The 13,042-nt window shown below is 45.5% G+C and overlaps 5 protein-coding genes across 5 annotated transcripts; 1 reads left to right on the top strand and 4 right to left on the bottom strand.

Annotated features, from left to right (window-relative positions):
* Positions 1–101: 101 nt before the first annotated feature.
* Positions 102–1,819, bottom strand: CTRU02_203221 (prostacyclin synthase; the record flags this gene model as incomplete). Its single annotated transcript, XM_036727301.1, has 3 exons — positions 102–1,005; positions 1,080–1,505; positions 1,578–1,819. 3 exons carry the CDS (start codon positions 1,817–1,819, stop codon positions 102–104), a joined length of 1,572 nt encoding a protein of 523 aa, XP_036581095.1.
* Positions 1,820–3,850: 2,031 nt separating this feature from the next.
* On the bottom strand, positions 3,851–4,598 carry CTRU02_203220 (short chain dehydrogenase reductase; the record flags this gene model as incomplete). Its single annotated transcript, XM_036727300.1, has 2 exons — positions 3,851–4,296; positions 4,355–4,598. The coding sequence occupies 2 exons, from the start codon at positions 4,596–4,598 to the stop codon at positions 3,851–3,853; spliced, it is 690 nt and encodes a 229-aa protein (XP_036581094.1).
* A 909-nt stretch (positions 4,599–5,507) lies between these two features.
* Positions 5,508–6,612, bottom strand: CTRU02_203219 (formate nitrite; the record flags this gene model as incomplete). The annotated part of the gene is made up of 2 exons (XM_036727299.1): positions 5,508–5,871; positions 5,948–6,612. The coding sequence occupies 2 exons, from the start codon at positions 6,610–6,612 to the stop codon at positions 5,508–5,510; spliced, it is 1,029 nt and encodes a 342-aa protein (XP_036581093.1).
* A 1,038-nt stretch (positions 6,613–7,650) lies between these two features.
* On the top strand, positions 7,651–8,809 carry CTRU02_203218 (short chain dehydrogenase reductase family; the record flags this gene model as incomplete). Its single annotated transcript, XM_036727298.1, has 6 exons — positions 7,651–7,680; positions 7,753–7,839; positions 7,902–8,057; positions 8,158–8,543; positions 8,605–8,699; positions 8,757–8,809. The coding sequence occupies 6 exons, from the start codon at positions 7,651–7,653 to the stop codon at positions 8,807–8,809; spliced, it is 807 nt and encodes a 268-aa protein (XP_036581092.1).
* Positions 8,810–9,238: 429 nt separating this feature from the next.
* Positions 9,239–9,472, bottom strand: CTRU02_203217 (uncharacterized protein; the record flags this gene model as incomplete). Its single annotated transcript, XM_036727297.1, has 1 exon — positions 9,239–9,472. One exon carries the CDS (start codon positions 9,470–9,472, stop codon positions 9,239–9,241), a length of 234 nt encoding a protein of 77 aa, XP_036581091.1.
* Between the last annotated feature and the right edge of the window lie 3,570 nt (positions 9,473–13,042).

Here is a 13,042-nt window from a genome sequence, read left to right as displayed (position 1 = left end):
AATCGTCGTCAAGACCTCTTTTAGAATATGGCGAAACAATAAGAAATAAGAAGCTACAAAAGTCAAAGTGTTTGATATTAACGAAACTTTCCCGGTTTCCTTCATATGTATCTCCACTCGACGTCTTCCCAGCCTTGTCTTCTCTTCAAAGTCGCCTTGGAAGATTTCTTTCCATAAATTGGAGATCTAAGACCAGAATGTTCGTACAGCATAGCGTGTCCTGGGATTTCAGCTCCTTCAAGCTCAAAACCGACCGCCATTACCGCGAGGCATCCCAATAATTCGGAGAAGGCAAAATTACGACCAGGGCACAGATGCTTGCCGCCGCCAAAGGGTACATAGGACTCCTTGGAACCCTTGTTAATCTCAGGGGTTGGCTTCAGCCACCTCTCTGGGTTGTATGTCTCTCTGTCGTCACCCCAGATAGGTTTCTTATGCATCACAGATGCGCTCCACTGCACCTCAACTCCCTTTTTCAAAAGGTACTCTCGTCCAGTTTCATGGTCAGTGATAGTGGTGTCTTTAACCATCACAGTCCGGCTCCCAGTGACTGTGTTTTCGACGCGCAAGGTCTCACGATAGCATGCTACGAGATAGGGGCAAGAGTTGCCTAGCGCCATGATGTCGACACTGGCAACACGGCGGTCTCCTTCTTTCGTGATGGTAATGACAGACGCGTCTTCAATCTCTTTTCGCAGACGTTCCACGTATTTCGGCTCGGAAAAGACATTGACAAGGAGCCAGAACGCTGAGGGCGCTGTGTTAACTGTTGATGCAACGGGAAGAGAATCGAGGGCGCCAATTGTGGCTTCGGGCAGGCCAAAGGAACGCCAGAAGGCTGCGCGGCCGCGAATGACAGCTGAGACTGTGTCACCCTGGTCTAGTTTGCGCGTGTAATATGGGGCGAGCCGGGTGACCATCTTGATCCTGGCTTTTAATGCCCTGCCAGCGATCAACAACGATAGCAAACCATACTGCAGCTTTCCAAGTCCCGTCTCGTACTTCCTGAATGGATAACGTTAGTTTCGTCTCAGAAAGGGGCTTCAGAGATCGGTCTGGAAAAGCGCGCTGGGTCATACCAAATGCAGTCCACCAAGCCTGCTTCGTTGAAAGGACTTTGCTCTCCATACAAAGCTCGAGTTGTGGCGTTACCGATTATGTCGCGGGTCCAGTGGTAGAAATTCTCGATGTGAACTGGACTGTCAGCCTTGACGTCGTTAAAGCGGCCGCTGATGTACTGCAGAGCAGTCAGATTAAGCTTGTACAAGTTGTCTCCGGAAAGCGCCGCAATAGTAATCCGGGAGATTTCATCCACAGCATTTTCGCGGACGAGCCTCCCAGTGATTATTGGGTCGATGCCCATGGCTCGGCCAATCTCTTCAATACGGGCGCCGAATTCTAATGTCTTATTCCGCATGGCACTCTGGACGAGAGGGGCGGTGTTGATAAGATAAATCTTCTTGTTAAGAAGTGGGAGAGTGCAAATTGGCAGTGTCGTGCTTTGGCTAAATGAACGCCAAGAGAAAGCTTCAAGTCAGCATCGCCGTCACTGCAGCAGGGGAGCGTGGAGCACTTACGCCAATTTCTCATATACCCCAGGGTATTGTGCTCGCACGCCAAAGAGATGACCAAGAATTGGAATGTTCCCTTTGACTACTGGAGGCTCACGAGGATCAACGGGAGCAGATATAAGCTTGTCCAGCCCAACGAGAAAAGCGAACAAGAGGGCGACAGTTGTAGCCACCATCGAGATGCTGGAGCCAGAGCTGAACCGCTCCAGCAGGGTCGCGGCGGCGGCGGAAGTCGAGTTATCCGCCATTGTTGCGACAGGTAAACGTGAGCTTGGGTGTGCAAGAAAGTGCTGAATAGTCAAGAACTATCAACTGAGATTGTACGGGACGAGTAAACATATTTAAACAGTTGCATTATATCAGTCATCCAACCTCACGAGTGTAGAGGGGTATCAAATAACTCGGGTGACGAAACCGCTTTTTGGTGCTGTCCCGCACTCGGTGGAGAGCCTGGGGTAGCAGCGCATGGTTCCCGACAGCAACCCCAACTCCCGTCGTAATTGGGAAGGTCAAAAAGCATAAACTGATGCACGCCCAGCTACTTGTGATGATACACAGACATTTCGCAATCGTATCATTTGAGGGGGAAAACAAAATTTGTGGGAATTGAATTCAAGACCTTGTAGACGCCAGGCCCAAGCTCACACAAAGCGTGTAGCCGTCGCGGCTGGGAGCAGACTGCAGGGGGTCGGCAACTCTTGTTAGGTGCACCAGTAGTGATCCAGTAGCTACAGCCGGCTTAGCAATGGCTGTCATCCCGGCCGTTGTTGACGACAGTTTACAGAAGCCTACTTTACATGGTACTTTTCCCTCAACCTGTAGGATGGGGCCCTGTCTAGCAGCCGTTACAAAGACATGGAATTTCATTGGACATCATGCTGGTCTTTACCAATCCGGTGTTATTGGTCATTTGAAGCTCTCTTGGCACATATCAAGGAGCCCCTATCTAGTCCTCCTACATTGCTGCTTTGCATCTTCGGTCTCGGTCTCGGTCTCGGTTTATGATAAATAAGGTATCGCTTTCGCGACGCTCAACACTCGAATTGACATGGCTTAGTAAAAATGAAGCACTTGTCACAGGTGAGGCAGCTTGTGGCCTCCAATCATACTTTTCTGTCGTCTGTTTAAACTTCACAAGCGGATTTCATGCTTTGGGCTAATCGTTGTGGTTGATTCCTTGGCAAGTAGCATTGCCTTTTTGGTGGATCTTTTAGGTGTAAAAGCGAAGTATTTGAGGCCTTCAGTGCGCCTTGCCAAATTCTACATTATCATTGCTGGATATGTTGTCACTCCCTGTCATAGGTGCAGAGGGTATGCAAACAAACTCAGATAGACCTTCGTAGTGCACATATCCTGACTGGTCGATACAATACAGGCTGTCTCGTAGCAAGCTCCATTCCGCAGAAGGACGTAAGCATTTGAAATCTACAAATAGTTCCCAGAAACTTAGCAAACACACTGCGTTCTGAAGCCAAAAGATACGAGATGCTGGACATCATGTTTGACCGGTTCGCCGCCAATAGCTGTGTTCTTCCTCCGTTAGCACAAATGTGCCCGTATAAGCAGGAGTAAATAAAAAGGGTCTTAATACTATTTGATGCAGAGGAGACATCATTTTCAGCACATCAATCCAGCAATACCTACTAAATACGCCAGGGAGATTACCTTAATTGCTCTGGAACTCCGATTATACACCTGACTTGCAAAGTACGAACCAGATAGCAAGTCAAAAGTTTAATCGCATAACTACCAAGTACATTCGAAAGGTGTCATATTTGTGTCGCAAACTTTTGATGGAATCAAGGGTATCAATGGTGGCATGCACGAATTTTCATTTCACCAGCGATATGAGAGAGGTGTATGTAAAAAAAAAAAAAAAAAAAAAAAAAAGCTTGCTAGCCGATAGCAAATCGGAGAACCATAACATGTACCCAACTATTGAGTAGCTAGGCTTGTTTAAATCTGCACTAGAACCACCATTTGTATCATCACCCGCACTTCGAAAGAGCTTTTGAACTATCATTTCCGAATGGTTAACTAAGTCAAATCAAAAACTCGAGTGTGAAGATTTGGTCGCAACTTTGCTAGTATCTTAAAATTGTCATTGAATCTCATTTGGTTTCTTTGTCTTCATCCGCAGCAACGAATCGACCCGCTGCCTCCTTCCATTCTTCTCTCCATCTACTCAGCGGGGGTCGTCCTTCCAAAGTGTCCCCCAGGCTCCATAGCATTCTCTTTCTATCAAGGGCCTCCGAAACCTCATTATCGGGACAAATTATCTAGAATTGATCCTGGTTTATCTTCTGCTCCATGTATTCCACAACCTGCTCCGGCCACCATGCGCCTTCAGGCTTTTGAGACTTTTCTATAGGGTTACTGTTACCCATGCCAGTGAACGCCCAACCAGGAACAAGTAGGTGAACAGAAACCCTCTCAGTATGGCGGAGATCATAGCTTAACTGCTCGGCAATTGATTTGACTGCTGCCTTGGAAGCATTGTACGCAGGATATCCAGGAGGATTGGTGATACCTTGCTTGGAACCGGTAATGATGACAGTAGATTTGTATCCAGCTACAGCATTTGCTTTAACACCCGGAAGAAGCGCATCGATGCCCGCTACAACGCCAAAGACGTTTGTGTTGAACGTGGTTTGAAACGACGACAAATTTTCAAAGGACGATTCGGGCTTAATGCCCGCATTTAATGCCAAAAGGCTAACCAACCCTAGGAGCCGGATTAGATGCGACCCGTGCCGTGAAGGCGGACAAATGTAAACACATACCGGAATGATCCTTGTCCACGATGGCCTTCAAAGCCGCCCAGTCATCAGGCTGGCTTACATCCATCTGGATGGCTTGGAAACCTTGCCCCAAAGTACTTTTGGCACGGTCGATGGCTTTCTGATCTTTATCACAGGCAATGACGTGCATACCGGCGGTGACACATCTTTGCGCAAGGGAGAGGCCAATTCCAGAAGCGCCTCCGGTAATGACAGCCAGCCGTCCAGCTTGGAATGGCCCGACCATTTTGGTGTGTGACGATAAGTTTATTTTCAATGGGATATGCTTGTCCTAGACAGTAGGTTGTGAGAGGCAGGGAAAGTTGACAATTGAATGAAATACCTCTCTATGGCTGTATCCAAGGATGCATATTAAAGTGGATGGAGTCGGATTTGTCAGCAGCTCCAGTACAAATGAGACAATAAACGTGTCTATTCGACATGGAGACTATCGGCACTGACTGGCACGACTTTGGGTTACTCATACATGTTTTCCCCGCGCGTATCCCTGGGCATTGCTAAGCTTTGATAGTCTAGCGGTATTAATAATCGTTCGTTGCCGGAGGTAGGCCGATTTCCCGATATCCACTCTTAGCCCAATTCTGACGCAACTTCAAGTTCAATATGTTTCAGTAACTCAATTGATGGGTGGCAGACAATACTTAATAGATAAATCACTACCCACGACTGACACCAAGCCAGCAGCTTCGTTCCATACTTCTTTAGCCTTGAAAAAGATGTCACCAAAGCAGTGGAATCGTGTCTTGCAGATGCAGGATCTCCATAAACTCGGTTCTCAGCGATTTCACGCTCATCAATCTCTTTATGCCCAGACTTTCTGCTATTGTTGAGAGCGAAGAGGGAGTATCAGAGGGGGATTTCATCACCTAGTACGCAAAGTGAAAGCACAATAGCTAAATTAAGGACTTGGTTGTCGCTAGGCTAAAGACTCGAGAAAATTCTGTCTATACATACAATGACTGTAAGCTTATGATTATCCTTCAATGTTAGGACTCTAAAGTTTGAAGAGAGTTCGCTGTGGGATAAAAGTATACACTTATACATCTTGTGGAATCGAGCCCTGGCTAACTCTGGAAAAAGAATTGGACATAGTTGCGAAGTCTGTTTTTCAACGTCAACACATCTCCTGACGCATTCAAACCATGTCTGGTCCCCGTCGTCGGCCCCTTGCACTGCCTCCATCCTCGCCCACTGAAACAGTCTCGTCGCTCTCAACGTCATCATGTCTACCTCGACGACCGAAGCTGTGAGTGCCAGCCTTTTTGTTCTTTTTCTCACCGCTTAATGGTTGGCCGGTGTTAGTAGCCAGAGTGTCGTCTCTGCCGTAGAAGAACCAGAGGACAGCGCCTACGAGGCCGGCACCACCAACGATGTTCCCTAATGTAACCGGTATGATAGATTGGTAGATGAACTTTCCTACTCCAAAGTTGGTACCGTAGAACATGCCGATAGGGACTAAGAAGAAGTTCGCGACTGAGTGCTGATATCCGAGCGCAACACTACCGATAAGTGTTAGTAAATGCACTGATCATTGACTGATTTGTTTGGTCGTTAAAGAAGGCTATAATTACTTACAAAGTCCAGATTGGGAGCCAGATACCGACAATTTTCGACAAATTGTCCTTGCTGCTCGTGGCTAGGTAGACCGCCAAGCCCACAAGCCAGTTGCATCCGATACCTCTCGTAAAGTTGTAGCCCCAGTTGATGTTAACTCTGCCTTCTGCTTGAGTAACCGCGTACGACGATTGCGCATCGGACTCAAGAGTATCGCTCCACCAAGCGAGGACACCGGCGAAAAACAAGCAGCCTGCCAAGTTGAAGATGTAGCAGACAATCCAGTTTCGGGCAAGATCGTACCAAGTCGTCCGCCGTTGCAGAGTTGAATACATCATAACAGCCATGTTGCTCGTGACCAGCTCAACATTGGTAAGTATTATCAAGACAAAGCCGATCGGAAAAGTGAACGCGGCCACCAAAGTTGCAAGAGAAGGGTCTGATGACCGCAGGCCGGATGCGCCACCTGCTACAACAATGTCGAAAAGAGAGCCGAGAGATATGAAGATACCGCCGAAGAAGGATTTGAGTATAAGATCAGCCCAAGGCAGCTTCGCTTTTGCAACACCAGATTGAGCTATGAGTTGGCAGGTTTCGGGGGGAGAATGCGCGTCAACTTTCTCCATCGAGACGTGCGGACGACGCTCATCCGACTGATATTTTGCATCTGCTCCTGTAGTAGACATCGTGAATTGGCGTTCCAGCAGTTTGTCTGGGCGAACATCATCACTTTGACCAGAGGGCTAAAGAAGCTTTAAAAAACAAACTACAGTGGCACATTATACTGACGTGTGTATGATGCTGTGGAGACAGAAGAGTGGATAGTAACTGGTATGTCAGTGTATGTGCCGGTTACCGCATCCTCAGTTATTCATCATTCGTAGCCGGCCAGCCCGGGTGCCTAAGAACCACTAACTAAGCCAACACAATTGTTCAACGCTAATAATTTTGAGTTAGCAGTGGAGCTGAGCAGTTGCACAATGTTGATGGAGAAGGCTAATCCAGCAACACTGGCTTGCTGCGTCATGATTTTCATTTTTCTGTTATCGTTATCGCACTTGCTGCGGGCTTCACACTCTGAAAAAGTTACATCACACTTGTCGACAGATGTAATCGTACCAAGTTTATAGCCTTCCAACTTGGAAAAGGGATTCGAAGTCAATACGAGTTTGAAATAGTTAGAACATTCTGTAATTGAACTTTTTGGACACAGCTGTCTTTCGCTGCGGCTCAATGCAATGGTTTAAAACCCTTGGGTGTTGCTGGCCGAAAACTGGGTGACAAAGCAAGTCATCGGTAATTCTGGGAAGAGACCCTACGGAAGGGAACTGGCTTTGTAGTTAGTTCAGGCAATTGATGACTACCGAATGGAAAATCGGACAATTACCGCCGATGACTCACTGTCCGAACCCAACGATTTCCCTCCGGGTCGGAGAACCTCAATGGGTAGCCGGAAAATCCCCAAAATGCGGTTGAGAGGAAAAAAATGTGCCTCGTTGGATTATGGTGCAATGACGTATGGGAAAAAAAACATTTGTCATCATCGCTTTGTCTCTTCCCCATCTCTCCACTACACACGGTGATAGTACGGAGATTCGCACCAAATAACGATTTGGAAGTCTTTAACTAGCTAGCTTTACCCTACAACCACCATCCACACACCTACAGAGCTGTATCATTCTTGGACTCTCAACAGCAATCTTTTTGAATTTCAGGTAGTGAAAATGGGTCTTGAAGGAAAGAACGTCTTGGTGGTACGTCACTACACCATCTCACTAGACACATAAGTCATAAGCATTGCTGTGATGCTAACGTCTTCAATTAAGACTGGAGCTTCCATGGGAATTGGCGAAGCAATTGCTACTGCATTGGCTGCCAAAGGTGCTAACTTGGTGCTTTTGTCTCGATCAGAGGTAAGTCGTACTGGTTGAATTTAGGAATTTCATGAACATCAGGGGCTAATGTTATGAATCAGAGAAACTTGGCTACGCTTGCAAATAAGCTCTCGCTATCCTACTCGAACATCAAGATAATTTACCGTGCTGCTGATGTGGGTGACTTTGAATCAGTGGACAAGGCCATCGCATCAGCTATCGAGGCCGTAGGCCAAATCGACATCCTTGTCAACAACGTAAGTCCAACACAGCTTTCATAAAGCCCCCAGCCTGCGAGAAATACGGATTTCACTTCAGTAGACCAATCATACTTACCATGCTTTTGGCTTTGATTAGGCTGGTCTTGCACTCGGTGCCCCCGCCTCATTTCCGGAACTCAAGATTCAAGATATCATGACCATGGCCAACACCAATGTGAATGGCATGATGTTTGTAACCCACTCTGTGCTTAACAGATCTATGATGACTCGGAAGCCTGGAGAGGGAACCATCCTGAACATTACCTCGGTGACCGGCCTAGAGGTGCCCCCCTTTTCTGGAGAAGCAGTGTACCACGCAAGCAAAGCTTTCCAGGAGGCTTTCACCAATTCCATCCGAAACGAGTTGGTGAATACCAACATTAAAGTCCTAGCGCTACGCCCAGGAGTTGTCGCTACCAACTTCCATTCGCTGCGCGTTGGTCACGATAAGGAAAAGTATGACTCGTTCATAGAGGGATACGAGTAAGCATTAATCTTCTTCTGTTTCCGCGAAGCGTTGTTATGGCTAACCGTGTCTTAATAGCCCACTTGTGTCTGAGGATGTTGCTCAAGCAGCTATTTACATGTTGGATCAGCCGCCTAACATCTCCATCAAAGCGTTGGATGTCGTGCCGACTGGTCAGTGGCCTCTAATGAAATTATAAGGGTTTGGGTTTGAAAACTGACAATATGCAGCTCAACGATCACTCACCGTTTTTGACAGGACTTGGGCTGAGCGCGATCATTAAGTGAAGGCAAAGATTCTGGAATACTGTGGGCTGTTTGCTGATGGGAACGTCTCCGAATAGGACTAAAAATCGACAATCAACTTGAAGAAAAGGAAATAAAAAGGCCCTTGTCAACCCCAAATTGTCTCAATGTGGGCATAGCCACTATACTAAGACATACTTTATCAAATTTTTGCCGATGTTAGCGACGGAATATGTCATAAATTGCCGGAAGATTGACACCGAATTTTAAGTTCTTGTAACAAGGTAAGATCAATTGAGTTTATACGTGCGCGTGATATCTAGTATTTCAGTGTTGCCAAGCAGTAAAGTAAAAAGGAAGCTTCTTATAATACTTAGGCTCACACTTTTGAATGAAATGTTGACTATGTATCTCTCTCTAGTCGAGCATATACATATTGCTTAGATGACAAGAGCCCTCGTAAGACCTCAAACCTTGCTACTACCAAAGAAATCGTCGACCTTGGACCTGCAGCTGGAGTCCGCGCCAGTTGCTCCTTCCGCTTGGCAAGCTTTTCGGAAAGCGCAATTGCTCAAAGCTTTAAAGCCAATGAAGACACGCTTGTGAGCATGACACTCGTCAAATGTGACTCCGAATTCTGTTCTTTTCTCTATGTTGCCCACACCATTGCACACTGCCTGTGTTGCATTATTGTTCGGCATACCATTCAAATCGTAGCAATGGCAGAATTTATATATATCGCATCCATACACTGCCGAAACAATGGATGATAGTGTCGCGAGAGTAATAATGAGATTCATCTTGCAAGAGCGTTAGATAATTTACCTTATATGAAGAAATATAATTACCTTGATCAAATAGGCGGCTTAGCTACGTTGTAGGACGAGTGAAAGATTGAAATACTTTCAATAGAGCGATGTGGCTTAAGAGGTCGTATGATGAAAAAGTGTTGTGGCTAACCAAATGAACCAATGTATCAGGACCAATTGATATAAAGAACATGATCACCCTTAAATACTTAGCTACACAGGAGAGAAGTTAGCCATGCCATACAAAGAGGCGCACATCTTAATCGACGTACTGAGTAATATTGTTTTTTAATGGAATATACTAGCTTGAACTCTTAGGGGATATCCCTGATAACTACGTAGTAACGAGGATGCCAGCTAGATGGTTACATTAGGTGGTTACATGTGCTCAAAGACCTAAGTAGATCAGCATCTATTCCCTTGACAGTGCAGGTTGTCTCAATTAAAGCAAAGCTTGAAAAGTAGAGACTTATGTAAATCTCTATTAATAGTTTAGTTCAGTCATAGGTATAGGATGTATAGTATTTATGCTTTTAAATAAAAATGGATGAAAAAGTATAGCATCACATGTAAGAGTGAAAAGTAGAGTAGGGCACGGTGCCGTTAATTATGTCTGAAGTGCCCTAGTACTGTCTGATTCGCTGTAAGTATTACCTTGGTGCTTAAGATAAACTAAGTACATAGCAATCTGGCGAAAAAGTGTGTGAAATTTCGAGTGACGTAACTTAGAACAGGAGGGGATGTGAGGAGACACGCCTGCTTATTCCTCTACAATGCGCGTTGCAGAGGGATTACATCGGCACACCTAGGTGGTTCCGTGTGCTGGACGAGCATCAACGCTTTTGTCGCAGTATGAAATTCCAGGAAGAACAGACTTACCTTCTGCTGCAGTATGAATACATAAATCATATTCAGCAGGGGAAGCATTATGAACCGGCATAAAATTCAATGGGCTAGGCTTTAATAAGAAGAGCGTGGGTTCTGCTGGCGTGTTATCCCTGTGGATCACACTAATATAGAAATCAGACACCGGCGGTAAAAGTTTTAATAGGGCGATCTCTGAGTCCTGTTGCCTAGCACTGCTGTTACTGACTTCGAAGAAAGTGAAACCGATGCCCACTCCACTATGACTGTCACTGGCTTATCTTCCGAGAGCGGATAATCTTCTGACACGTTGTCTTGATGTGAACGAAATGTCAAAGAGCAGACTTCTCACTACTTTCCATCCATCATTTCTAGAGTGAAAGGGCCATAGAACCGTCCTCGATCCTATTCAACCTCTTACCCAAAGGCCGGCTTCGTAATACACAGACACTTTCCCTCCCTCCCTCTCACTCACACAAACACACTCTCTCTCTCTTCAAAAGAATGCCTTCGAACTTTAAGATACTAAGGCATTCAAACATAAACTAGGTGCTAGCAAGCAAAAGACAAATGAAGTGCGCATCCCACTACACTAGGGGTAGAGGTATAATAAAGAAGGTCACATTTTATTAACCACTAAGACTTTCCGCTGACACAATAAAACTTCATTTTACACCCGTTCCAATGCAATCTTAGTTGAATTCGTTGAATACACCAAGGTCCTATGCATGCTCTATTTTGTACAGCAGGCATACTTACGCCAGATTATGCGTTAGCTAAACAGAGACTTCTTATGCTTGATATCTATAGAGAAGGTGGGAGTCGAAGAAAATATGCTTAGAAATACCTGAAAGGTGCAGGTTCGTGGGCAGTCGGTATTAACGCGGCGGACATCTCCACGTCTTTGACCCGGGTTGCAAGTTAGGGGTCTCTCATCGCAAACAAATGCATGCTTATCTCGTTGAAGACACGGAGTCTCCAAAGTTTTGGTATTGCATGCAGCTGTAACTGGCGCAGCAGCCATCAGAGCAAAGGACACGGTTATAAACAAAGATTTAAACATTTCAAAGAACTTTTTAGTTGCAGGTGAAGACGTCAATGTTCATTAAAACTCGAGTTTTAATTCACTTGAAAGAAGGTCCTTGTAGTTGAGGAAGAGTAAATCAATTTATACTGCTGTCTTGCTTGTTCAATTTTGACTTCGGTTTCGATATTTATTTTCCGATGTCTCGATCTATCCCACATTAGAACTTTCAGATAAATCATTCAATCTATTTTCCATCGAGCACTAGTTTAGATTCAGAGGGAAAGGGGCAGGCTATTGATGTTCTAGCTTGGCGAAAATGGGTCGCATAATTAGGACTCGATGGGATACGTCGTATCGTAGCAAAAGATACGTCGTGTTTCAGCCAAATAAACTTTAAATGCCCCGGCATTGTGAGAAAGTATAGAGGCCAATGCAGTATACGACGTATACGACGTATTCTCCAAATATCCCTAGTTGATTAATAATGACCCCTGAAAAGCAATTGAGCGAGTAAGCCAGCAAAGCAAGCCCCTATCAAACCATTCCTTTGTTCCCCAAGTAAGCAAACCTCATAATCATCTTCAAGTCATTGTTCGCTCTCTGCTTCTAAAGTTGACGGGCTGGTTAGTACCCTCTCCATCCTCAATATCTGTCAAAATCTGCTGGCGCAACCATGCGGCGCCATCGTCCAGAAGAGCCTTGACATGGTCGAGCATAGCAGCCTTCGGCAGCCAGCTGGCGGGGTGAGGGCGGCACTGGGAGCCTTACTGCGAAATCTCTTCGATGCCGCATCCGACTCTTGAGGAGCGTCTAGTAGCTGCTTCCAATTAACGGAATCTAGGGGTTCAGTGTCTGATTTGAGATTAAAACGTCTGCCCCAGCTAATAATTTAGTATCTTGGGAATTACTAGTTATAGCGTCCGGCTCCAGAACGTCGGGAATAGCATAAGGAATAGGCTAAATAATACTAAGAGAATCTTTTACTAAGGCTATTAGCTCTACGTTAAGGGTTAGAAGTATGAAATAAAAGCAAGTTAATTTTGTAAACTACTCTAAGGAGGTTACGAGCCTTTTGTAGGGTTTTTTTTAGTTTTAGGGTAAAGTAACTATTTAAAAGCGTCTTAGTAAATATAATGGGGGATTGTCTACTACAAATCTATTAGTTAAATTAAGAACTATTACTTAGGCTATTAATATACAACTTCTAATCCCTAAAGTACTGCTTGAACTTCTCCTAGGTTGCAGGTTACTACTACGATAGGTGACGAATAGTAATTATCTCAAGGGCGACTCTTCTAAACGGCTTTAAGGCTGTACTTTGATACTTTGATTAGATAAGTAGACCATTGGGGGCCTACCAGAGACTATTATAGGCGGCATTACAGGCCTAGGCGTCCTCAAATAAGTTGTATTACCAGTCTACAGGATTTAAGGGTTAAGCCTTTAACGGCGAAACCATCAGCTAGCTCATTGGCGCCGCCGCAGAGGGCCCAGAGTAGGGCGTGAATGCGGTTCTTATTGTTGATGACTATGACGCGGCGCTGCTCATTGTCGGTGAGGCGGCTTTGGAT

The sequence above is a fragment of the Colletotrichum truncatum genome (assembly GCF_014235925.2).
Source record: "Colletotrichum truncatum strain CMES1059 chromosome Unknown Contig_0002, whole genome shotgun sequence".
NCBI classification, from domain to species: domain Eukaryota; kingdom Fungi; phylum Ascomycota; class Sordariomycetes; order Glomerellales; family Glomerellaceae; genus Colletotrichum; species Colletotrichum truncatum.
The sequence above is the reverse complement of the archived record's forward strand: the minus strand, read 5'-3'. Positions and strand labels throughout refer to the sequence as shown.